Source organism: Lithobates pipiens, unplaced genomic scaffold (assembly GCF_037356315.1).
Source record: "Lithobates pipiens isolate NorthernLeopardFrog02 unplaced genomic scaffold, aLitPip1_a1.2 Scaffold_23, whole genome shotgun sequence".
NCBI lineage: Eukaryota > Metazoa > Chordata > Amphibia > Anura > Ranidae > Lithobates > Lithobates pipiens.
This window is the reverse complement of record NW_027507785.1, coordinates 250,619,531-250,644,726: the sequence shown is the minus strand read 5'-3', so window position 1 is coordinate 250,644,726 and position 25,196 is coordinate 250,619,531. Positions and strand designations below refer to the sequence as shown.

The 25,196-nt window shown below is 45.4% G+C and overlaps 1 protein-coding gene across 2 annotated transcripts in view; it reads left to right on the top strand.

Moving 5' to 3' along the window:
- Positions 1–6,569: 6,569 nt before the first annotated feature.
- Positions 6,570–25,196, top strand: part of LOC143928259 (dimethylaniline monooxygenase [N-oxide-forming] 2-like) — an 81,114-nt gene continuing 62,487 nt past the window's right edge. Inside the window, exons 1-2 of one of the 2 annotated variants that reach the window (XM_077453021.1) lie at positions 6,570–6,724; positions 15,444–15,581. In XM_077453021.1, coding sequence (XP_077309147.1) covers positions 15,456–15,581 — 126 coding nt within the window. In that variant the 5' untranslated portion in view covers positions 6,570–6,724; positions 15,444–15,455. Of the gene's footprint in view, positions 6,725–15,427; positions 15,582–25,196 lie in introns of both variants that reach the window. The other variant, XM_077453022.1, reaches the window with a different exon arrangement.

The following is a 25,196-nucleotide window of genomic DNA, read 5'->3' as shown; positions in this document are numbered from 1 at the left end:
ATTTCTCACACACAGCATATGCATACAACAAATTACACCCCAAAATACATTCTTCTACTCTTCCCGAGTATGGCGATACCACATGTGTGAGACTTTTACACAGCATGGCCACATACGGAGCAACAACATTGAAGTGGCACTTTCAGACGTTCTATGAGCAAAAATGACACATCTCATTTCACAGCCACCTATTACACTTTTGAAAGCCCTGGAGTACCAGGACAATGGAATTGCCCATAAAATGACCCCATTTTGGAAAGCTAACACCCCAACGTATAATCTGTGAGGCATAATGAGTCTTTTGAATGGTTTATTTTTTTCCAGAAGTGTTTGGAAAATGTGGAAAAAAATTAAAACGCATTTTTTTTTTTACACAAAGCTGCCAATTTATAAGATATTTCTAACACATAGCATGTATATAGCAAAAATTTCACCCCAAAACACATTCTGCTACTTCTCCCGAGTATGGCGATACCACATGTGTGGACTTTTACACAGTCTGGCCACATACAGAGGCCGGACATTGAAGTAGTGCCTTCAGGCGTTCTAGGAGCATAAATGACACATCTCATTTCATTCCTACCCATCACACTTTTGAAGGTCCTGGAGCACCAGGACAGTGAAATTACCCACAAAATGACCCCATTTTGGCAAGCAAACACCCCAACGTATATTCTATGAGACATGGGCTGAAAATAGGTACTCGGGTACTCTGATGGGCTGCAGATAGGTACTCTGGTACTCTGATGGGCTGGTGACAAGAACTTGAGTACTCTGATGGCCTGGTGACAGGTACTCTGGTACTCTGATGGCCTGGTGACAGGTACTTGGGTACTCTGATGGCCTGGTGACAGGTTCTCTGATGGGCTGGTGACAGGTACTTGAGTACTCTGATGGCCTGGTGACAAGTACTTGCATACTCTGATGGCCTGGTGACAGGTACCGGGGTACTCTGATGGCCTGGTGACAGGTGCTCGGGTACTCTGATGGCCTGGTGACAGGTTCTCTGATGGCCTAGTGACTGGTATTTGGGTACTCTGAAGGGTGGTGATAGGTACTCAGGTACTCATATGGACTGTGACAGGTACTCAGGTATTCACATGAACTGTGACAGGTATTCAGGTACTCAGATGAACTGGGACAGGTACCTGGGTACTCAGATAGACTGGAACAGGTACTCAGGTACTCAGATGAACTGTGACAGGTACTCGGGTACTCAGATGGACTGGGACAGGTACTCGGGTGCTCTGATGGGCTGTGACAGGTACTCGGGTACTCTGATGGGCTGTGACAGGTACTCGGGTACTCGGATGGACTGTGACAGGTACTCGGGTACTCGGATGGATGGTGACAGGTACTCGGGTACTCGGATGGATGGTGACAGATACTCGGGTACTCTGATGGGCTGTGACAGGTACTCGGGTACTCAGATGGACTGGGACAGGTACTCGGGTACTTTGATGGGCTGTGACAGGTACTCGGATACTCAGATGGACTGTGGCAGGTACTTGGATGGATTGTGACAGGTACTCGGATGGATTGTGACAGGTACTCGGGTACTCTGATGGGCTGTGACAGGTACTCGGGTACTTTGATGGGCTGTGACAGGTACTCGGGTACTATGATGGACTGTGACAGGTACTCTGTAATCTGATGGACTGTGACAAGTACTTGGGTATTCTGATGGACTGTGAGTGACAGGTACTATGATGGGTGGTGACAGGTCCTCTTTATTGGGGGGGGGTGCAATCAGTGTGATTGGTGTACACTGTAAGCGGTAACGAGAACCCAGTAACATCTTGTTACCGCAGTTTGTTTACATTTAGTGATTGGCTGTGAAAGGATCACAGCCGATCACGTGGGTAAACAGCCGGCCAATGGCTGTTTACCAGCGTCGGTGACGAGCAGTGTTCCCAGGAACACGTCGCCACTGACATGCGCGCGCAGCGCGCTCGTGATTGCGCGCACGCGCCGTGCACAGTGGGGGTGTAACCATCTGTGATCGGCCGTGAATTCATCATGGCCTATCACGTGGTAAACAGCTATGCGCAATAGCTGTTCACCCCCCTCGGTGGCGAGCGGTGTCTCCGTGACACTCCACCACCGATGGAACAGGGATGCGTGTGCACGATCGTGCACATTTCCTGTTTAAACGGGAGGACATCATATGACACCCTCCCTCCACAAGAGATGTGCCGCCTGGCTGTCATTTGACAGCCGGCGGTCAGCAACTAGTTAAAAAACACTTATGTCCTGTACACATGAGCGGACTTTCCAGCAGAAAAGGTCCAACGGAATCATTCTGTCGGACATTCCGATCGTGTGTGGGCTTCATCTGACTTTTTCTTTCTAAAATTCTGATAGACCTAGAAATAGAACATGTATTGAATCTTTCCGCCGGAACCAGTTCCTATCGAGAAAACCGCTCATCTGTATGCTGTTCCGACGGACCAAAAACGCAAGGGCAGCTATTGGCTACTGGCTATTGAAATTCCTTTTTCTAGTCCCGGTGTACGTCATTGCGTTCTAAATGATCGGACTTTGGTGTGATCGTGTGTAGGCAAGTCAGTTTCGGTCGGAACTCCGTTGAAAAGCCCTTCAAAGTTCAGTCCAACGAGAAGTCCGCGCGTGTGTACGTGGCATTATAGACTTTTTTTTAAAGCAGATCACAGCTTTTCTGTTGATAAGGCTCTCCCTTTTTTGTTGTTGGTGGCATTCCCAGTTGTTCCTCATAGTGGACTGATTCTTTCCAGGGATCCTCAAACTACGGCCCTCCAGCTGTTATGAAACTACACATACCATGAGGCATTGTAAAACTCTGACATTCACAGACATGACTAGGCATGATGGGAATTGTAGTTCCTGAACAACTGGAAGGCCATAGTTTGAAGACCCGTGCTTTAACCCTTCTCATCAATAAGAAATATTTGTATTGGACTTTTGATTGCTGTTTGTAAGTGGCATTGATTAGCAAAACACTTGGACTTTAGCAATTAACCACTTCAGCTCCGGACCAATAAACACCTTAAGGACCAGAGGTCTTTTTGCAATTTCGCACTGCGCTGCTTTAACTGGTAATTGCGCGGTCATGCAATATTGCACCCAAACGAAATTTGGGTCCTTTTCTTCCCACAAATAGAGCTTTCTTTTGATGGTATTTGATTGCCTCTGCGATTTTTTTTTTTTGCGATATAAATGGAAAAAGAGCGAAAATTTTGAAAAAAAAAGATATTTTCTTCTTTTTGTTATAAGAAAAATCGAATAAACGAAATTTTAGTCATACATTGAGGGCAAAATTTATTTAGCCACATGTCTTTAGTAAAAAAAATGTCAATAAGCGTATATTTTTTGGTTTGCGCAAAAGTTATAGCGTCTACAAACTAGAGTACATTTTCTGGAATTTACACAGCTTTTAATTTATGACTGCCGATCTCATTTCTTGAGGTGCTAAAATGGCAGGGCAGTACAAATCCCCCCCAAATGACCCCATTTTGGAAAGTAGACACCCCAAGGAAATTGCTGATGGGTATGTTGAGCCCATTGAATATTTATTTTTTTTGTCCTAAGGGATTGAATAATGACAAAAAAAAAAAAAAAAAATTTTTTTTACAAAAAGTTGTCACTAAATGATATATTGCTCACACATGCCATGGTTATATGTGGAATTGCACCCCAAAATATATTCCGCTACTTCTCCCGAGTATGGCGATACCACGTGTGTGGGACTTTTTGGGAGTCTAGTCGCGCAGGGCACCCCGAAAACCAATCACCACCTTCAGGATTTCTAAGGGTGCAAATTTTTGATTTAACTCCTCACTACCTATCACAGTTTCGAAGGCCATAAAATGCCAAAATAGCACAAAACCCCCCAAAATGACCCCATTTTGGAAAGTAGACACCCCAAGCTATTTACTGAGAGGCATGTTGAGTCCATGGAATATTTTATATTTTGCCACAAGTTGCGGGAATATTACAAACTTTTTTTTTTTTGCACCAAGTTGTCACTAAATGATATATTGCTCACACATGCTATGGGCATATGTGAAATGACACCCCAAAATACATTCTGCTGCTTCTCCCGAGTACGGGGATACCACATGTGTGGGACTTTTTGGGAGTCTAGTCGCGCACGGCACCCCGAAAACCAATCACCACCTTCAGGATTTCTAAGGGTGCAAATTTTTGATTTAACTCCTCACTACCTATCACAGTTTCGAAGGCCATAAAATGCCAAAATAGCACAAAACCCCCCCAAATGACCCCATTTTGGAAAGTAGACACCCCAAGCTATTTACTGAGAGGCATGTTGAGTCCATGGAATATTTTATATTTTGCCAAAAGTTGCGGGAATATTACAAACTTTTTTTTTTTTTGCACAAAGTTGTCACTAAATGATATATTGCTCACACATGCTATGTGCAGAAGTCAAATTACACCCCAAAATAAATTCTGCTGCTTCTCCCGAGTACGGGGATACCACATGTGGGGGACTTTTTGGGAGCCTAGCCACGTACGGGACCCCGAAAACCAAGCACTGCCTTCCGGATTTGAATATAAAATGCTATAAAAAACAAACTAACCAGAGTCACCCGTAACACTTATACGGTGATCAGTGGTGAAAGGGTTAACTAGGGGCAATCAGGGGGTTCAAATTTTTATTAGGTAGTATATGGGGGTCCCTGGCGCTATATAAAAACCTGACGGGGAACCTAAATAACTAACTGGCTAACCAGCGTCACCAGTGACACTTATACTGTGATCGCTGGTGAAAGGGGGTGAAAGGGTTAACTAGCAGCAATCAGGGGGTTAAAACCATTATTGGGTAGTATATCGGGGTACCTAGCGCTATAAAAACCTGGCGGTGAACCTAAAAAAATAACTAGCTACCTAGCGACACTAGCGACACTGATGCAGCGTTCAGAAAAATTATCGCTTAGTGACACTGGCAAAAGGGGGTGAAAGGGTTAACTAGCGGAAATCAGGGGGTTAAAACCATTATTGGGTAGTATATCGGGGTACCTAGCGCTATAAAAACCTGGCGGTGAACCTAAAAAAATAACTAGCTACCTAGCGACTGTAGCGACACTAATGCAGCGATCAGAAAAACGATCGCTTAGTGACACTGGCAAAAGGGGGTGAAAGGGTTAACTAGCGGCAATCAGGGGGTTAAAACCATTATTGGGTAGTATATCGGGGTACCTAGCGATATAAAAACCTGGCGGTGAACCTAAAAAAATAACTAGCTACCTAGCGACACATGCAGCGATCAGAAAAATGATCGCTTAGTGACACTGGCAAAAGGGTGTGAAAGGGTTAACTAGCGGCAATCAGGGGGTTAAAAACATTATTGGGTAGTATATCGGGGTACCTAGCGCTATAAAAACCTGGCGGTGAACCTAAAAAAATAACTAGCTACCTAGCGACTGTAGCGACACTAATGCAGCGATCAGAAAAACGATCGCTTAGTGACACTGGCAAAAGGGGGTGAAAGGGTTAACTAGCGGCAATCAGGGGGTTAAAAACATTATTGGGTAGTATATCGGGGTACCTAGCGCTATAAAAACCTGGCGGTGAACCTAAAAAAATAACTAGCTACCTAGCGACTGTAGCGACACTAATGCAGCGATCAGAAAAACGATCGCTTAGTGACACTGGCAAAAGGGGGTGAAAGGGTTAACTAGCGGCAATCAGGGGGTTAAAAACATTATTGGGTAGTATATCGGGGTACCTAGCGCTATAAAAACCTGGCGGTGAACCTAAAAAAATAACTAGCTACCTAGCGACACTAGCGACACATGCAGCGATCAGAAAAATGATCGCTTAGTGACACTGGCAAAAGGGGGTGAAAGGGTTAACTCTAGGGGCAATCAGGGGGTTAAATCTTTATTGGGGGGTGATAGGGGGCTACCCTGGACCTAACACTAACTGTCCTGACAGTTTTTACTGTCACAACTAACACTGAATGCATTGATCAGTAAAGAAATGATCAATGCAATCAGTGACACTGTGACTGGGGGGGGAGGGGGGGCGGGGGGGATCGGGGGGCGATCGGCGGGGGGGGATCGGGGGGGGTTTGTGTGCCTGTGTGTACCTACATGTCAGTGTAGTGTTGGTGCACACTTACTTTTACTGTTCTCCTCGTAGTCCGGTCAAAAAGACCGCCCCGAGGAGAATGACATCACTTCCTCCTTCCTGTGTAAACAATACACAGGGGAGGAAGCTTCTCATTGGCCAGGAGCGATCCAGAGGGGGTGGCCGAAAACCAACGGCCATCCCCTCATCACGGAGCGCTCCTGGACCGAATCGGACCGCCGTAACCAGCGGGAGGGGGTCCGATCGGACCCCCCCCCGCTGGAAGGCAATCACGTAGATGTACGTGATTGTGCCTGCCTGTGCCATTGTGCTGACGTACATTGGCAATACGGCGGTCCTCAAGTGGTTAAGAATAAATCTAAACTTTAAGAAATTAGTAAAACATTACAGATTTAAAACCACATTAGATACTGATTTACTGCCCTCTCCTCCTGTCTTTTTCAGCACACCCATATTTCAGGGAGTTCTGAGCACCAGTCCTCAGGAGGGATGTGCTGGAACAGGAGTGAGTCCAGAGAAGGGTGGGAGGGAGGAGCAGAAGAAGACATTCAAATGAGAATTGTTAAACTTCACTTCAGTGATCCTGACCTGGCTGGCATCTGCATTAAAGTGACATCTACAGCTGCATCAAGTAAGTCTCTGTAGCACATATCCAGTTAGCAAACTATAAGAGAAACTATATGTAATTATTATTGTAATATTTAATGTTATTTTACAGTGCTATAAACATTGGTATGATTTAGCTGAATCATTTTATATTACTTTTATATGCCCAGTATTTTGCTAAAACTTGTCATTTAGTATTTATGTATTTTATATTTTGTCAATATATGGAAGTCTAAAACAAATTAATTTGCTAGAAAATAGTTAAGATAAAAATCCGATCCTGTTTGCTTATATATTTAAAACATGAATGTCCTTTGTAATGTATGTTGTTGCTAAAACATAGTAGCGCTGTGTGTATAAATGTATGTATAATGTATATATTAATTTAAAAAATAAAATAAATATCTGTGCTATAAACAAACCACAATAACATACAGCAGCTATGCACTATAACCCAGATAGTAGGCAAAAGGCAAATATATAACAAAAAAGTGCAGCGCTATCGAAATAAACGAATGATAATAAAAAGTGATAATTAATATATCATTATATACGATGTACGTCTATTTTTTGAAGAGGGATATCTCGGTAATGGCAGCAGCTGCTTCCACAACCGAGATATCCATCTCTTCAGGCGCCGGTCATGTGTACGATAATAGTGGTCTCTGTGGCGGGTTCACTGCGAGATCACCGTTATCGGCGGTGGGAGAGGTGCCACCCCCCCTCCCGCCGCTTACCAGAGCCGTCGGTAGCAGCGGAGGCGATCAGGTCCTTTACTATGTTGGCTTTGGAGACGAGTGAGGCTAAGATGACCCCCACTCGTCTCTATACCATAGGAGGGCGGAAGCAACGTCAAAACGTCACCTCTGCTTATACCTCTTAAAGAAACCTTTTTTCAATGTCATTTTTTCAAATGACGTTTTTTTTTATTATTGCATTTAAGTCCAAATATGAGATCTGAGGACTTTTTGACCCGATCTCATATTTAAGAGGACCTGTCATGCTTTTTTTCTATTTTCTATTTCTATTCCTATTTTTTCTAATTTCTCATACCCAGTCCCGACGAGCTCACGCGCAGAAGTGAACGCATACGTGAGTAGCGCCCGCATATGAAAACGGTAGTCAAACCACACATGTGAGGTATCGCTGCGATCGGTAGAGTGAGAACAATAATTTTAGCCCTAGACCTCCTCTGTAACGCAAAACATGCAACATGTAGAATTTTTTAAATGTCACTTATGGAGATTTTTGTGGGTAAAAGTTTGACGCCATTCCACGAGCGGGCGCAATTTTGAAGCATGATATGTTGGGTATCAATTTACTCAGCATAACATTATCTTTTACAATATAAAAAAAAAATGGGCTAATTTTACTGTTGTCTTATTTTTTTATTCAAAAAAGTGCATTTTTTCCAAAAAAAAGTGCTCTTGTAAGACCGCTGCGCAAATACGGTTTGACAAAAAAGTATTGCAATAACCGCCATTTTATTCTCTAGGGAGTTAGAAAAAAAACAATGTATAATGTTTGGGGGTTCTAAGTAATTTTCTAGTAAATAAAACTGTTTTAAACATGTAAACAACGAGTCTGAAAAAGAGGCTCGGTCCTTAAGTGGCTAAAGTGCATTGGTGCAAAAATCCAAAATAGTGAACCGTACAAATCAATGACAATAATTCATTGAAAAAAAAATCCAGTATATTAATAATGCACAAAATATTCATATGATGATATATTTAAATAAGTGACATCAGTTCATAAAGAATCTTGGTGTGTTGTAAGATGAATCATTCACAAATAGTGAAATAAGAACACTTGATCTCGTGACACCACCAAAGGTAAAACAGGAGGCTTACCAGAAAGACAGTAACCCCCCCTTATTTGGGGGGGGGGGGTCATATAAGGCTTGTTGGACCTGTGATCCGTTTGGAGACACGATTGAAGCCTGGAACAATCAGGCAATGTGCTGAGCTCTCACCTCCAGAGGCCTGGAACGATCATCCAATGTGCTGAGCGCTCACCTCCAGATGATACTTGGCGATACTCCACTCCAATCCACAGTCAAAAGTGCAAGTGAATATAAAAGAAAAAAAGGAAAAACTCCAATAGTGCAAAAATGCTGCAAAGAGTGCTTTATTGAGGGGAAATGCACTACTGCATAAAAACGAAATGACCCACAAACGGGTCACTCGAACGGTCAAGTAAAAAGTTTGAATTCCAGTCAGATAAAATCACACCAGTGTGTGATGGCGATTGCATATGTGCAGAGCGTGTGAGCGTAGCGTCCCAAATTATATTTTAATTTTTTAATGTTTAAATAATTCATATAGTTTATTTAAAACATGTTCAAACAATGAGTCAATTGTTAATGTTACTGACTTTGATTTTTGGCACTATATCAAGGCTACCCCACCCAGGGGCAGATCCAGAGTCTAGTCCCGGGAGGGACACTGCCAGAAAATAAGGTGTTGCTTACGAAACTGGATTTAATGTATAATACAGTGTACAGAGGTCAGTAGTAGGGATGGGCGAACGGTTCGGCTCGAGCATAAGTTTGGGCCAAAGTTTGGTTGTTCGGATGTTCTGCGAACACGAACAATATGCGGTGTTCGGGGCAAATTCAAAAGCCGCCGGAGCACCGTTAAAGTCTATGGGACACTAAGCTGTGATCAGTTTTAAATGACAATTTTTCCTTTTAGAAATGTCATTTTTCTGTGGTACTGTTCTAAACATGGGAAACATGTGTCATTTTACAGGCATACTATAGACACCTCCCAGGCACGATATTTAAAGGAATATTTAATTTTTATTATTTTACTTTAACCACTTAAGGACCGCTTCACGCTGATATACCTCAGCAGAATGGCACGGCTGGGCACAATCATGTACCTGTACGTGGCTCTTCAAGTGCCCAACTGTGGATCGGGAGCGCGCTGGCAGGGGCACGCTCCCGACCCAGTCCTGAGCACTGTGGCCGTGGGACCAGTGAACCCGATCGCCGCTGGTGTCCCCCGATCGGGTCACAGAGCTGTAGAATGAGGAGAGGTCTGTGTAAACAAACCTCTCCCCGTGCTTCCTAGTATGGCTGTCACGGATCGTCTGTTCCCTTTTATAGGGAAAGACGATCAGTGACATCACATGCCAGGCCACGCACCCCTACAATAAAAAAAGAAACACATAACGTCACACATAACCCCTACACTACCCCCTAGTTGTTAACTCCTTCACTGTGCATTTAAATAGCACTGATTGCTGTATAAATGACAATGGTCCCAAAAATGTGTCAAAAATGTCCGATGTGTCTGCTATAATGTCGCAGTCACAATAAAAATGATCGCCGCCATTACTAGTAAAAAAAAAAATATTAATAAAAATGCTATAAAACTATACTCTATTTTATAAACGCTATTACTTTTGCGCAAACCAATCAATAATCGCTAATTGTGATTTTTTTTTACCAAAAATATGTAGAAGAAAAAAATGTTTTATATATTTTTTGGGGATATTTATTATAGCAAAAAATATTGCATTTTTTTCAAAATTGTCGCTCTATTTTTGTCTATAGCGCAAAAAATAAAAAACGCAGAGGTGATTAAATACCACCAAAAGAAAGCTCTACTTGTGGGAAAAAAGGACGCTTTGGGAGCTTTGTTTGGGAGCCGCATCGCACGACCGTGCAATTGTTAGTTAAAGCGACGCAGTGCCGAACCGCAAAAAGGGCCCTGGTCCTTTGGCTGCAAATTGGTCCGGGGCTTAAGTGGTTAAGCATTACAAAAAAATCACCGCTCCCGAAAAAAACATCTGTTTTTAAAAAAAAATTGCATTGATACATGTCCCCTGGGGCAGGACCCAGGTCCCCATACTTTTTATGACAATAACTTGCGTATAAGGCCGCGTACACACGCGGGGACTGTTCGCCCAACTTTGTCCGCTGAACAGTGTTTCGGCGGACAGTCCGCTCGTGTGTGGGCTTTCAGCGGACAGTTTCAGCGAACAGTCCGCTGAACAAGGTTTTTCGGAAATTCCGAAAAACTGTCCCCTGAAACTTTGTTTCAGCGAACAGTCCCCTCGTGTGTAGGCTTGTTCGTCAAACTAAGTTCCGCGCATGCTCAGAAAGGATTTACACGTCGAAAGTTATAATGCAGTGTATAGGACGTAGTATTTTTCGTCCCGTCGTACGTGCCGTTCACGTCATCGCGCACGGTTTCAGCAAACTGTTCGTTCGTCGTGTGTGGCCATGTCCGTCCATGCTAATTTTGAGCGGACTGTTTGCTGAAACTGTTTGACGGACAAAGTTGGGCGAACAGTCCCCGCGTGTGTACGCGGCCTTAGTCTTTAAAATTAGCACTTTTGATTTTTCATGTTCGTGCCTCATAGACTTTAACGGTGTTTGTGTGTTCTTTTGCCTGTTCGGTATGTTCTGGTGCGAACTGAACAGGGGGCAGTTCGGCTCATCCCTAGTCAGTAGTATGTAGGGCAGTGTACAGAGGTCAGTAGTATATAGGGCAGCTTATAGAGGTCAGTAGTATGTAGGGCAGCGTACAGAGGTCAGTAGTATGCAGGGCAGTGTACAGAGGTCAGTAATATGTAGGGCAGTGTACAGAGGTCAGTAGTATGTTGGGCAGTGTACAGGGAACAGTAGAGCAAAGGACTATGTGTCACCGGGGGGGTCAGAACGGCACACGCTGAGGGGGGGGTCAGAATGGCACACGCTGGGAGGTCAGAGCAGCACACACTGGGGGGGATTGGGAGGGCATACACTGGGGGGAAAGGGAGGGCATACACTGGGGGGAAAGGGAGGGCATACACCAGGGGGAAGTCATAATGCTTTAATGAGTTCAATTTCTCACTGGTCTACATGAAAAGGATATGTAATCTCATTTGCAGTATCTCAGCAGACTCAGCATAGAGGTGCCTGTAAATGAATCCACAATGTCTGCTCAGCTGTTTACACCTTTCTCTTCCAGACGGGCATGATCTTGGGGTACAGGCACATCCCGAACTCGCCCACTGAAGCAGCAGTCTACAGGAGAGAGGCTGACAAACTGCTGGGGGAGGTACAGGGGGCAGATAGTGCAGTCCAGATGTGAATGAACAGTAATTCATGCTGAGAATGGCTGGGAGTTGTCCCGACCGCGGCTGTGATTACCTGGGGCGTGCTCGGCCTCAGAGTGTATAATATTTTCCTGGGGGGGAGCAATTGCCCCGTTCCCCCCCCCTTGGAATCCGCCCCTAACCCCACCCTGTCTCAAAGTGCATGTGAATTCACTGAAGCTTAGAACACATTGCCATGGTTGTAGCGGCCTATTTCTAAGCGAGCATTTCATGTCACAATGAGAGGTTAAATTTTTCAGATTTTTGCACTCTAGCAGCCTAATAATTTTTTTTCATCCAATAAACCTTCATTGAAATTTCCGGGCTTAAACTTAACCACTCTTAGCCCACGTACACACGGTCGGAGATTTCCACAACCAAATCCATCGGATTCTGCCCGTCGGATCTTGTCCGAAACTGTTGCATACACACGGTCGGACAAAGTTGGCGAAAAATCAGATCTTTCAGAACGTGATGACGTAATTTCATTACGATGGGACTACATTCAGGCTAGTAGCCAATAGCTTTGATGTAGGAATTTGATCTGAGCATGCGTGACACTTGGTCCGATCAAAATGCTCTACACATGATCGGATTAGGTCCGACCGGCCCAGTTGGTCAGGAAATATTTCCAACATGTTGGAAAATTGGGTCCGACGGAGATTCGGACGGAATCAGTCCGATGCATACCACACACAGTCGGATTATCCGACGACACGGTCCGATAGGACACATTCCGACAGATTCTCCGACCATGTGTACAAGGCTTTAAAGCTTTCAGCTACCTCGTCCTAACTACTATATTAGCTATTAGCTAACCTGTATAAGAAAGATCTGTACACTTACCTATATTCAGCCCACTCCAGTCCGGACCGGATCTTCCCTGCGTCAGCCAGTGTGAATGCATGGGAGCGGAGGGAGCACCGACAACAGATTGACCACCAGTGGCGCCTGGTGTTTTTTTGGTGGGGGGGGGCGGTAGCTCTACCCCCCACCTGCTTGCCGGTTGGTTCGGCACTTACCCCATCTAGGTGGCGATGGCAGGCTGCAAGCATTGGCTCCGATGTCCTCGAACATGACGGACCCCATTTAGGTGGCGGGTGGCAGCTGGTTGGGTGTTCTCCCCTCCAGCATGGCGGCTTCTGCCTTGCAAGACGCCATGCATCTCCTCTCTCCTCCTCCAAGGTGCTAGGGGTCCAATAGGATCAGCTGATGTTCTGGCCAATCGGGAAACAGTGGGGCAGAGATTTAGTGTGAAAATAGCGAATATTCATTTGGCATCGTCACACAACTGGGTGGGATCGGGGCACAGTGCTCTATTCCCCGAGCCCACCCTTTTTTGAAGCCTATTAGAGCCTCTGGCTGTGTGGGTGTATGTGTATGTATGTATTTCAGTATTTATGTCTCCATCATTTCCCTGAATATTGCATCGGCCCATCTAAATGTTTTTTTTTAATCATTGACACTCCCCACTAATACCACCAATTGTGGAAGGGAGTTCCACATCCTTACCGCTCTAATATAGAACCCCTTACACAGGTTAAACCACTTCTCATCCAACTTCATTGAGTGGCCACTTGCCTTTTTAAGCAACCTGAGACTGAATAGTTTCCTCCTTATGCTAGAATTAACATTTAGGTATTTGTTATCGCTATTATATCTATGAGTCTCCTCTCCAGGGGGAATACGCTTAATGTTTGTAGTCATTCCTCATAACTGAGGTACACCAGTCCCCTTATTAGCTTTGTTGCCTTTCTCTAGACTCTCTCTACACATTTGTAAAGTGGTGGAAATACTGTGTAGTCTTGTCTCTTGAATAAATACAATTTTTAATGCATGTAATAGTCTGCTGGCATTGCTTGCTGCAGCTTGACATTGCATGTAAATGCAGAGCCTGTGATCTATTGGAACTCCAAGATCCTTTTTCATCCTTGATTCCCCCAGAGGTTCTCCCCACAGGGAGTAACTTGCATTCATATTTATTGCCGCCAAGTGCATTACTTTAGATTTATCAATATTAACCACTTCAGCCCCGTGAAGGTTTTACCCCCTTCCTGACCAGAGTACTTTTTGCGATTTGGCACTGCGTCGCCTTAACTGACAATTGCACGGTCGCACGACGTTGCACCCAAACAAAACCGTACTTTTTTTCCAACCTCTGTGGTTTTTATTTTTTGCGCTATAAACAAAAAAAGAATGACAATTTTGAAAAAAAAGCAATATTTTTACTTTTTGCTATAATAAATATCCCCCAAAAATATATTTAAAAAACACAATTTTTTCCTCAGTTTAGACCATAATATATCTACTCTTCTACATATTTAAAATAAAATAAAAAAAGATAAAAGATATAAGATTAAAAAAAAAAAAATTGCAATAAGCTTATATTGATTGGTTTGTGCAAAAGTTATAGCATCCACAAAATGTATAATATTTTTTTTATTAGTAATGGCAGCATTCTGCAATTTTTATTGTGACTGCTACATTATGGCGGACACATGAGACACTTTTGACACTATTTTGGGACCATTGTCATTTATACAGCTATCAGTGCTATAAAAATGCACTGATTACTGTATAAATGACACTGGCAGGGAAGGGGTTAAACACTAGGGGGCGATCAAGGGGTTAGGTCGACATTGAGTCTGCAGGTCCCACAGGCACGGTCACACTGTATGCGCCAGTTAAAGGGGACGTACAGGTACGACCATTTGCCCAGCGCTGCCATTGTGCCGACGTATTTCGGTGTGCAGCGGCTGGCGAGTGGTTAAACCTCATTTGCCATATAGTTATCTACCCCTTTATTTTATCGAAGCCTTCTTGTAAAGAATTTCCCTGCTTAGCTTTGTGTCATCAGCAAACACTTAGCTTGAGCTTTTTATTCAAACCTTCATATCATTTATGTACAAATTAAACAGAATTGGTCCCAGGACAGAACCCTCAGGCACCTCGTTCACAACTCCAGACCTTTCTGAAGATGAGCTATTTATCAGCACCCTTTGGATGAGCAGTTTTCAATACAGGTATATGCACTTGCACATCGTCAATCCCAACAGTCCCCAAGTTGTAAGCGGGGTTCCCACTTAAAAAAAAAAATTTTTAAGTCAGCAGCTACAAATACTGCAGCTGCTGACTTTTAATAATCGGACATTTACCTGTCCCAGGGTCCAGTGATGCGAAGCCCCGCTCGCCCCCCCTTTCACGTGGCAGCGCTGGCATTTTAACTGTGGGCGCCCGACTGTGGCTTCACAGCCGGGCACCCACTGTGCACGAGTGAGCCACATTGCGTCACCGGCTGAGCAATCAACTGGGACCAGTCACGTGTCCCAGATGATTGACAAGAGGAAGGGGAGAGGCAATCTTCCTTCCTGCGCCAAGGGAAGTGACGTCAGGAGCCCAGGCGCTGAAGGAGGCAGACCACAAGGGACCCCCTAGCAACAGACATTTAGAGGTGAGTAAAAATAAAATTTCTCGCATTTTTTTTTTTTAAGCACATTAATACATTTTTTTTGGGGGGTGGAACTCCACTTTAAGCATTAATGGGATATTGTAACAGATATACAATGTCCAGAGGTCGTCTTTTATCCAAATTACAGATTACTACCTCAAAGAATGTTATATAGTGGTTAATGGAGCAAAGTTTTCTACTGTTACAGTTAAACATCAACATGAAGGTTGCTGTGATTGGAGCAGGGGAAAGTGGACTGACATCCGTTAAATGCTGCTTGGATGAAGGACTGGAACCTGTTTGTTTCGAGAAAACAAATGACATTGGAGGCCTTTGGAATTACATAGTAAGTTTCAATGTTAGTAAGACAAATCAAAAGATGTTTGTTATAAAAAACATTTTTACTTCTATGCAGCAGAAAAACAGTAATATTTTAATAAATGTAATGTTTGTTTCTTTGCTTTTCTAATTTATTTCATCTGATGTAGACTTGTTATAAATAGAAATATTTCTCTATCATCTCCCCATTCAAGTAACAACTTGATCTTCATTGTTGACTCTTTGGATGGAATTTTGTATGTGTTGGATGTGATTAGACTTCTTTAAGCCCTTGTACACACAGTCAGACATTCCGACGGAAAATGTCCGATCGGACCGTGTTGTTGGATAATCCGACCATGTGTGGGCTCCATCGGACTGTTTCCGCCAGGAATATCCGACCGACAAAGTTTTAGAGCTGGGCTATAAAATTTTCCGACAATATGGTCCGATGGGACTTTGTCCTATCGTTTGTAGAGAATTCCGATTGGACAAAGTGCCACGCATGCTCATATCAAATTCCTAGACCAAAGCTATTGGCTACTAGCCTGAACGTAGTCCCGTCGTAACTAAATAACGTCACCACGTTCTGAACGATCAGATTTTCCGACAACTTTGTCTGACCGTGTGTATGCAACACAAGTTTCGGACAAAATCCGTCGCACAAAATCCGACGGATTTTGTTGTCGGAATGTCCGACCGTGTGTACAAGGGCTAATAAAGCATTTTAAGAAGAATTTATAAGCATGTATGGCAAGCAAATGCATTTCATTTTACTGTTGTCATACTAGTTATAGCTGAAGTTTAGTCATTTTTAGTCATTTTTTGGGATACAGAACCAAACACACAAGTTACATGTTATGGTGTGTATTCCTTGTCATGGAGGCTGATGCGTCATGCCTAGGGATGAGCCGAACACCCCCCGGTTCGGTTCGCACCAGAACTTTCGAACGGACCCCACGTTCGTTACGAACGTTAGAACCCCATTGAAGTCTAAGGGACTCGAACGTTCGAAATAGAAAGTGCTAATTTTAACGGCTAATATGCAAGATACTGTCCTAAAAAGGGTTTGGGGACCTGGCTCCTGCCCCAGGGGACATGGGTCAATGCCTAAAATGTTTTTAAAAATGGCCGTTTTTGCGGGAGCACTGATTTTAATGACGATTAAAGTGAAAAAAAAGGGAAATATTCCTTTAAATATGGTGCCTGGGGGGTGTCTGTAGTATGCCTGTGAAGTGCCACGTGTTTCCAGTGTTTAGAACAGTCCCTGCACAAAATGACATTAAACGGAAATAACACCATTTAAAACTGCTTGCGGTTTTAATCTTATATCTGGTTCCTGCAATATGGTTGAAAATCATTCAGAAAAATGGCATGGGTAGCCCTCCCTGCCCATTACCAGCCTATTTGGGTCTTGTACGCATATTAAGGGGAACCCCGTACCCATATTAAAAAAAGGAAATGCGTGTGGCCCCCAGGCCCTATATGCTCAGAACAGCAGTATACAGGCGGTGCAAACAAGACAGGGACTGTGTAGGTTTGTTGTGTTAAGTTGAATTTGTTTGTAATTTTCAACTTGTACATTTTTAAAGTGTAGCTCTAGTCAAAAAAACAATTTTTAAGCTTTTTGGAAAACATAGGGAAGGGTTATCACCCCTGTATAATTTGTTTTGTCGTCCATCTTTTTTCTTTCAATAATTTTTATTAAGGTTTTCAAAAGAAGAATACAAAACAAGCTATAGATAGCACCCCCCCTTTTAAAAAATCAGGGAGTGCATATTAACATACCAGTGTTTAACAGGCGTTACATAGAATAGAAAACAATCACAATTACATTAACATTGTAATGGTAGTGACAATCCAGAAAGGCATCTATGAGGAATATGCATTAAAGAAGACTCAGGCTAAACCTGTTTCTGACAGGAAGATGGCATGCTGGGGGGAGGCCGTACCCCACCCCAAGGGGAGCACACTGTGGGGACGGCCTCACTCTCCAACCCCATCCCCGAATGGCTCGCAAGAGCCAGTGCCTCATTGGGCTGTCTATCTCTTAAATCAAGCATGTAATTGAACCCAAGGACAGTCGACTAATCAATCGCTGTGTGTAGGAGACAGAGAGGAACCTACACCTGTAGCAGGAATGCTGAACTGAAAGTCCTAGGCGAACTTGGTGCGAGCGCGCGGAAACCTGGCCGTGCCAGGGGGCTTCTGCCTGCTGTCGCATCTGGATACAAAAAATCAAAACACTGGAACAAACCATCGGAACCAGAGAGAGAGGGAAAAGGAACAGGATCAGAAAGAGAGAGGAGGTAGGGAAGTAAGAGAGGAATAGCAGGTCCAAAAGAAGTAGGAGAAGAGGGAAGGATAAGGATAGAAGGTCATCCAATCAGATAGTTGCGGCTTAAGAAATCTATGTCCCAGGAATTATGGAGATTCCGACATAATTCGCCCATGGTTCCCATATCAATTGGAATTTGTGAGTTGTATCCAGTAGTGTAGCAACAATTTTTTCCTGGGCCATGATCCAAGAAATTTTCCTTTTCATGTCGTGCATGGGTACCGTGGGTCTTTTCCAGTGTTTAGCTATAGTAATTCTAGCACCTAATAGCATATAGAAAATTAAGGCTTGGGTGTGTTTGGGAGTACCGACCATACTGGCATTAAGAAGTGCTATCTCGGGTAGCTGTGGAATAGGTGTACCCGTAATTTTCCTCAACAGATGGAAAAAATTGTTCCAGAATTTCCGTATCCTGGGGCAGGTCCACCATATATGAAATAGGGAGCCAGTAAGCTCGCAACCCCTAAAACATAAAGGGGAAGCGTCCGGGAAAATCTTAGCCAGTGTGGTCGGTACGAGATAACAGCGTACCATGAGTTTAATACTAGCTTCCATTAGAGAAATATTCATAATATTTTTGAATGATCTGTGAAATTGAGAATACCATTTGGGTAGGTCCCACTCTACTGCCAGATCTTGTTCCCAAAGTCGGGCATATAATGGCTTGGTGGTATTCTTGGCAAGTGAGTTGTAAATGATGGAGATACCCCCCCTCTGATCCAGCATGTTGCCACACCATATTTCATAAGGGGTCGGTAGAGGGGGTGTAGAGTTTAGAGGCCATTTGGATCGAAGGAAGTGAGAAATTTGTAACAGTCTATAACGCTCAGTGGGGGGCATTTCTAATTTGCTCACACAGTACGCCGGTGTGAGAGGTCCTGTAGTATGCAGGAAATGTCCGATCCTATACAAGCCTTTGTCTACCCACCACCTGAATGCTGTAATATTTTGTCCGGGCGGAAATTCTGGGTTATTAAAGAGATGGGCAAGTGGCCGCATGGGGGAGACTAGGGCTGAGTGCATTCGGAGCCTATCCCACAATGACATAGAGTGAGAGAGGGTGGGGGCCAATATCGCTGGCCGCAAACGCGGTTCAGACCAGAGTAGGTAGTCAATTGTGTGTTTGGGTGTCGCCATCCTTTCCAAGAGAAGCCAATCTGGTTTGGGGTTTTGAGAGTGTACTGTTGATATTTGGGCTATCTGCGCAGCTTGGTAGTACCACCAGATATTGGGCAAAGCTAGGCCTCCTTGGGACTTGAGTCTATAGAGAATGTCTTTGGAACATCTCCTACCCTTGGAACCCCAAATAAATTTCAGGATGGAGGATTGGAAGCGCATGATTTGGGCTTTCCTGATAGGAATTGGCAGAGAGCGGAAAAGATAAAGTAAGCGGGGCAATAGAGTCATTTTAATAGAATTTACACGGCCCATCCAGGATAGATCATATTTTGACCATGTCGCCATGTCGGCTTCTAGTTTTTTGAACATGGGGGGGAAGTTACTGGAAAATAGTTTATCATAACTAGAAGTCAGGTTTATTCCTAGGTAGGGAATAGCTGATGAGTTCCAGGTGAACGGGAAGTGATTTTGGAGGTTTATGAGAAGGTTTGGAGAAATAGATATGTTTAGAGCTGCAGATTTAGCTACGTTGACTTTAAGACCAGAGGCTCTACTAAATTGCTCCAAGAGTTTAAGGATGTTGGGAGTAGAGATAAGGGGTGATGTGATGAAGAGGAGAAGGTCGTCAGCAAAGAGGGCACATTTATGTTCCTGAGCACCACAGGAAACTCCTCTTATGTCTGGGTTTGTGCGTATGGCTATGGCTAGGGACTCAATGGCTATAGCAAAAATCAGGGGGGATAACGGACACCCCTGTCTAGTGCCTTTCTCAATAGTGAACGTGTCCGAGTACCTGCCCTGCAGACGTACTTGGGCATTGGGAGTAGAGTAGAGTGACTTCATAGTGCCTATAAAATTGGGACCCATGCCCCACCTCCCAAGGACCGCAAAGATATAGGGCCAGGTGACCGTGTCAAATGCTTTTTGTAAGTCAACGGAAAGGAGGAACCCCTCTTGCTTGGGTCCTCCATCCCATTGAGAGTTAAGGAGAGACACTATATCAATAGCTCGTCTGATTTGGTCCGGGCCTTGTCTCCCCGGGATAAAGCCTGCCTGGTCCCTGTGAACATACTGAGCAATAAAAGATGATAAACGGTTAGCCATTATTTTTGTTAAAAGCTTGAGATCATTATTGATCAAAGAGATCGGGCGATAATTGCTTACTAAGGACGGGTCCTTTCCGGGTTTCGGAATGACCGAAATGTATGCCAGGTTGGAGGCTTTATCCAGGGGAGTACCATGACTAAGAGAATTGAAAAATCTAGCTAAGTAAGGCGCTAAGATATTGGAAATTTTTTTGTAGTAGCCAGCTGAGAAGCCATCAGGGCCAGGGGCAGAACCTAATTTGAGCTTGCGTATAGTCTCCAGGACCTCCGACTCCGTAATAGGTAAATCTAGTAGCTCCGCATGAGCTCCGGAGAGTTTAGGCAGGGGAATGGAATCTAGGAACTCCTCAATATTTGGGGGAGATCTGGGTTTGTCATCTTTATATAGAGAGGCGTAGAAATCTTGGAAGCATTCTAGAATGCTCTGTGGATTTTGTGTCAGGGTGCCGGTTGGTAACTTTATTTTGGGGAAGGCCATAAGTCGTGATTTGGGAGACAATTTGGTGGCTAATTTGGAGCCTATTTTATCCTTATGCATATAAAACCTGGCTCCAGACCAGCGAAGATGTTTTTCAGCCTCGGTGGTGAGGGCCAAGTTGAGCCTGATCCTGGAAGATTCCAAGTCTTCCCGGGAAGATTGTGTACGTTCTCGCTTGTTACGTTTACAGGCCGCTTGAAAGTCATTGGAGAGTTTGGTTATTTCAGCTCTATGTGCCTTCTTCAATTGGGATGAAAATTGCATAATTTTGCCCCTCATTACCGCCTTATGGGCAGCCCACAACGTTGCAGGGGAAATTTCTTCAGTATCGTTAGCTATAAAGTATTCATTCAAATCCCTTTCAAGCATGGAGCAGTGTGCCGGGTGACTAAGCACAGACTCATTGAGACGCCACTTAAATTCCTTGTTTGCTGTAGAAGAATTGCGGAGATAAAGTGTAACCATGGAATGGTCTGAAATAGGGGAATCTCTGATTTTGGACTTTGTAGCTAACGACACATTAGTACCGCAAAGAAAAATATGATCTATCCTGGCGTAGGATTTTTGTGGGGCCGCGTCCATCTTTTTTCATCTCACTTGCTGTTGTCTCCTTCCGTTTGCAAGTAGGAGATGTTTGTAAATTGGATGTTTGAAAGTAGGGGCCTGCCCTATATGCTCTGCAGAAATGGCGGAACAAGGTGTTGGTTTTGCCACAACATTGTAAGCCCTCAAAGTTACTCTTGGTGGGCGCTGGAGCGCTCTGCTGTGAACGATTATATCAAGAATTGTAATTACATGCCATTGTTGAACAGTGGTAGAAAAATTGACCTTTGGTGGTTGTGGTGCTGGTGCCACAACACTATAAGTCCTCACAATTACTCTGGGTGGGTACAGGAGCGGGCCTTCCTGTGAAATATTATATCAAGAATTGTAATTACATGTCCCTGTTAAACAGGGGCAGAAAAATTGGGCCGCTGGCACTGGTGTTACGACACTGCAACCTCTCCCATATACTCTAGTTTTATTGCAGGAATTAGCCCTGCTGCAAAGCATTGCATCAAAAATTGTACTTAAAAGCCCCTGTTAAACAGGGGCAGAAAAATTGGGCCTTAGGCACTGGTGTTGGTGCCACCACACTCCAACCTCTGCCATATACTCTAGTTTTATTGCAGGAATTAGCCCTGCTGCAAAGCATTGCATCAAAAATTGTAATTAAACGCCCCTGTTACACAGGGGCAGAAAAATTGGGCTGCTGGCATCACCCAGAACCAAAAATGTTCTTCCAACATATCAGCGGAGGAGGAAGAGGATAGACAATCAACATAACAGGACAGTCACTCAGCATCAGCATAGGCAGTCTTGAAGGGATGTGGTATTTCAAAAAAAATTAGTCGGTTACATCAGCTTCAGGTGCTTGGTAGCTGTGGGTGATCCAAGACTGATTCATCTTGATGAAGGTCAGTCGATCAACTGATTCGGTGGACAGGCGCACCCTGTGATTGGTAACAAAGCCACCAGCAGCACTGAAGGTGCGTTCCGAAAGAACGCTGGATGCAGGACAGGCCAGTAGCTCAATTGCATACTGTGCAAGCTCTGGCCAGTGATCCATCCTCAAGACCCAGTAAGCCAGAGGATTTTCGGTGGGAAAGGTGTCCAAGTCTGACCTTGCCCCTAGGTATTCCTGCACCATGTAAATTAGACGCTGGCGATGGGTGCTGGAACCAATCATACCTTGGGGCTGCGGCCTAAAAAATTGTCTGAAAGCATCAGTCAGACGGCCACCTTCTCCACCGCTCCTTCTGACTGATGCCTCAGCAACACGTTGTCCAGGACCAGGAGTTTGTGACCTCCCAGTCTCTGGGAACGCGTTGCACAGAGCTTTCTGCAAGGCCTCCCGGAGATGTCTCATCCTCTGCTCCCTCTGCGATGGCAAGATAAGGTCGGCAACCTTACCCTTGTACCGTGGATCAAGGAGAGTGGCCAGCCAGTAATGGTCCCTCTCCTTGATCCAAAGAATACGAGGATCCTTCCGCAGGCTTTGCAGGATCAGGGAGGCCATGCAGCGTAGGTTAGCTGAGGCATTCGGTCCGGAGTCCTCTGGGTCACTAAGGACAACATGATCCGCAGCTACCTCCTCCCAGCCACGTACAAGTCCACGTGTTTCTTGGGACTGTAAATCATCCCTATAAGACTGCTGCTGTTGATGCTGATGCTGAGTGCCAGCCTCCACCTCCATGCTGACACAATCATCCTCCTCCTCACCCTCTTCCTGTGTGATGGGTGGCACAGCAGGAACACTGTCTGGATAAAGGGGGCCTTGAGAGGCAAGGAAGTCCTCCTCTTCCTGCCTCTGTTCTGCCTCAAGTGCCCTGTCCATTATTCCACGCAGCGTATGCTCCAAGAGGTGGACAAGTGGTACAGTGTCACTGATGCATGCACTGTCACTGCTCACCATCCTTGTGGCCTCCTCAAACGGTGACAGGACAGTGCATGCATCCCTGATCATGCCCCACTGGCGTGGTGAGAAAAAACCAAGCTCCCCTGACCCTGTCCTGGTGCCGTAGTCGCACAGGTACTCATTGATGGCCCTCTGCTGCGTGTGCAGCCGCTGCAGCATGGCCAATGTTGAGTTCCATCTGGTGGGCATGTCACATATAAGGCGGCTCTTGGGCAGGTTCAACTCCTTTTGGAGCTCAGCCAGCCGAGCACAGGCATTAAATGATCGGCGGAAATGCACACAGACTTTCCTGGCCTGCTTCAGGACATCATGTAAGCCGGGGTACCTGCCCAAGAACCGCTGCACCACCAGGTTAAGGACGTGAGCTACACAGGGCACATGGGTCAGTTGTCCCTGTCGGAGGGCAGAGAGGAGGTTGGTGCCATTGTCGCAAACCACCATTCCTGGCTTAAGCTGGCGTGGCGTTAACCACCTCTCGGCCTGCCCCTGCAGAGCTGACAAAACATCCGCCCCAGTGTGGCTCCTGTCCCCCAAACAAACCAGCGCAAGCACGGCATGGCATAGTTTTGCCTGCGCACTTGCGTAGCCCCTGGAACGCCTACGGAGCACCGCTGGTTCTGAGGACAGAGCACTGGAAGAGGCCATGGAGGAAGAAGAAGAGGAGGGGGTGGAGGAGAGAGGTGTGTCACAACCAATAGTAGCATTTTGGAGGCGTGGTGGCGGAACAACCTCCAACACTACTGCACCTTGTCCTGCATCCTTCCCAGCAGCCAGAAGAGTGACCCAATGGGCCGCGAAAGACAGGTAACGTCCCTGTCCATGCCTGTTGGACCATGAGTCAGCGGTAATATGCACCTTACCGCTGACCGCCCTGTCCAGCGAGGCAAGGACATTGCCTTCCACATGCCGGTAGAGAGCCGGAATCGCCTTCCGTGAGAAAAAGTGGCGTTTGGGGACCTGCCACTGAGGAACCGCACATTGTACAAACTCACGGAAGGGGGCCGAGTCTACCAACTGAAAAGGCAGCAGTTGAAGTGCTAGCAATTTAGCCAAGCTAGCATTCAACCGCTGGGCATGTGGATGGCTGGGAGTAAACTTCTTCCGCCGGTCCAGCAGCTGGGGCAGGGACATTTGCCTGCTATAATCGGATGTGGATGTACCACTAGCAGAGTTCCCGGAAGCACTTGGCTGTGACACACCTAATTCTACACCTTCATTCCTCTCAGAGCAGGTTTCAGAGAGGACTGAAGGTCTAGTGGGGTTGGAGATGCCAGCTGATGAGGAGCAAGAAGAGGTCCGCTTTGTTCTTTGGTGTGGGTCTTTGAGGTACGCTTGCCAACGAGCTGCATGGCAGGTCAACATATGTCTGGTCAAGCATGTGGTGCCCAAGCGGCTGATGTTTTGGCCACGTGAGATACGCTTGAGACATATGTTGCAAATAGCAGCGGTGCGATCTGATGCACTTGTCTCAAAAAAGGCCCACACCAAAGAACTTTTAGAATAACACGCAGAGGAAGCGCTCTGCGCAGGCGGAGCTCTGCGGTGTGATTCAGTCGGTGTGCTGCCCCTAAGCTGGCCCCCGGAGGGCATCCTGCCTCGTTGGACATGTGCCTCCTCCTCCTCCTCCTCCTCCTCCTCCCTCCTTCCAGGCACCCACGTGGAGTCAGTGCCCTCATCATCCCCTCCCTCTTCATTGCTGTAGCAAACCTGGCAGTATGCTGCAGCTTGTGGAACATGACTGCCAGATTGCTGTCCTTCTTGAGCATCCCCTCTCTCTGCGCTCACGCTACTGCCTTCCTCTAGCTGAGTGTCATCATCAGAGCCCACCAAACACTGGGCATCCTCCTGGAGCATGTACCCAACACTGTGCTCAAAGAGTTCAGGAGACTCCTCAGGAGGACGTGGTGGGTCTAGGGAAGGAGTCACTGATGATGACATTGAGAGGAGGGAAGACGATGTGTTGGCAGCTGCTTTGCTACTACCCTGAGACTGGGTGAGAGAGGATGAGGAGGATGAAGAGGGCTTGGTCATCCACTCTACCAAGTCGTTGGCATGTTGCGGTTCAACATGTCCAGCTGCAGAAAAGAAGGACAAGCATGTCCCATGGCCACGTGCTGATGACAATGCACCGCGTCCACGACCAG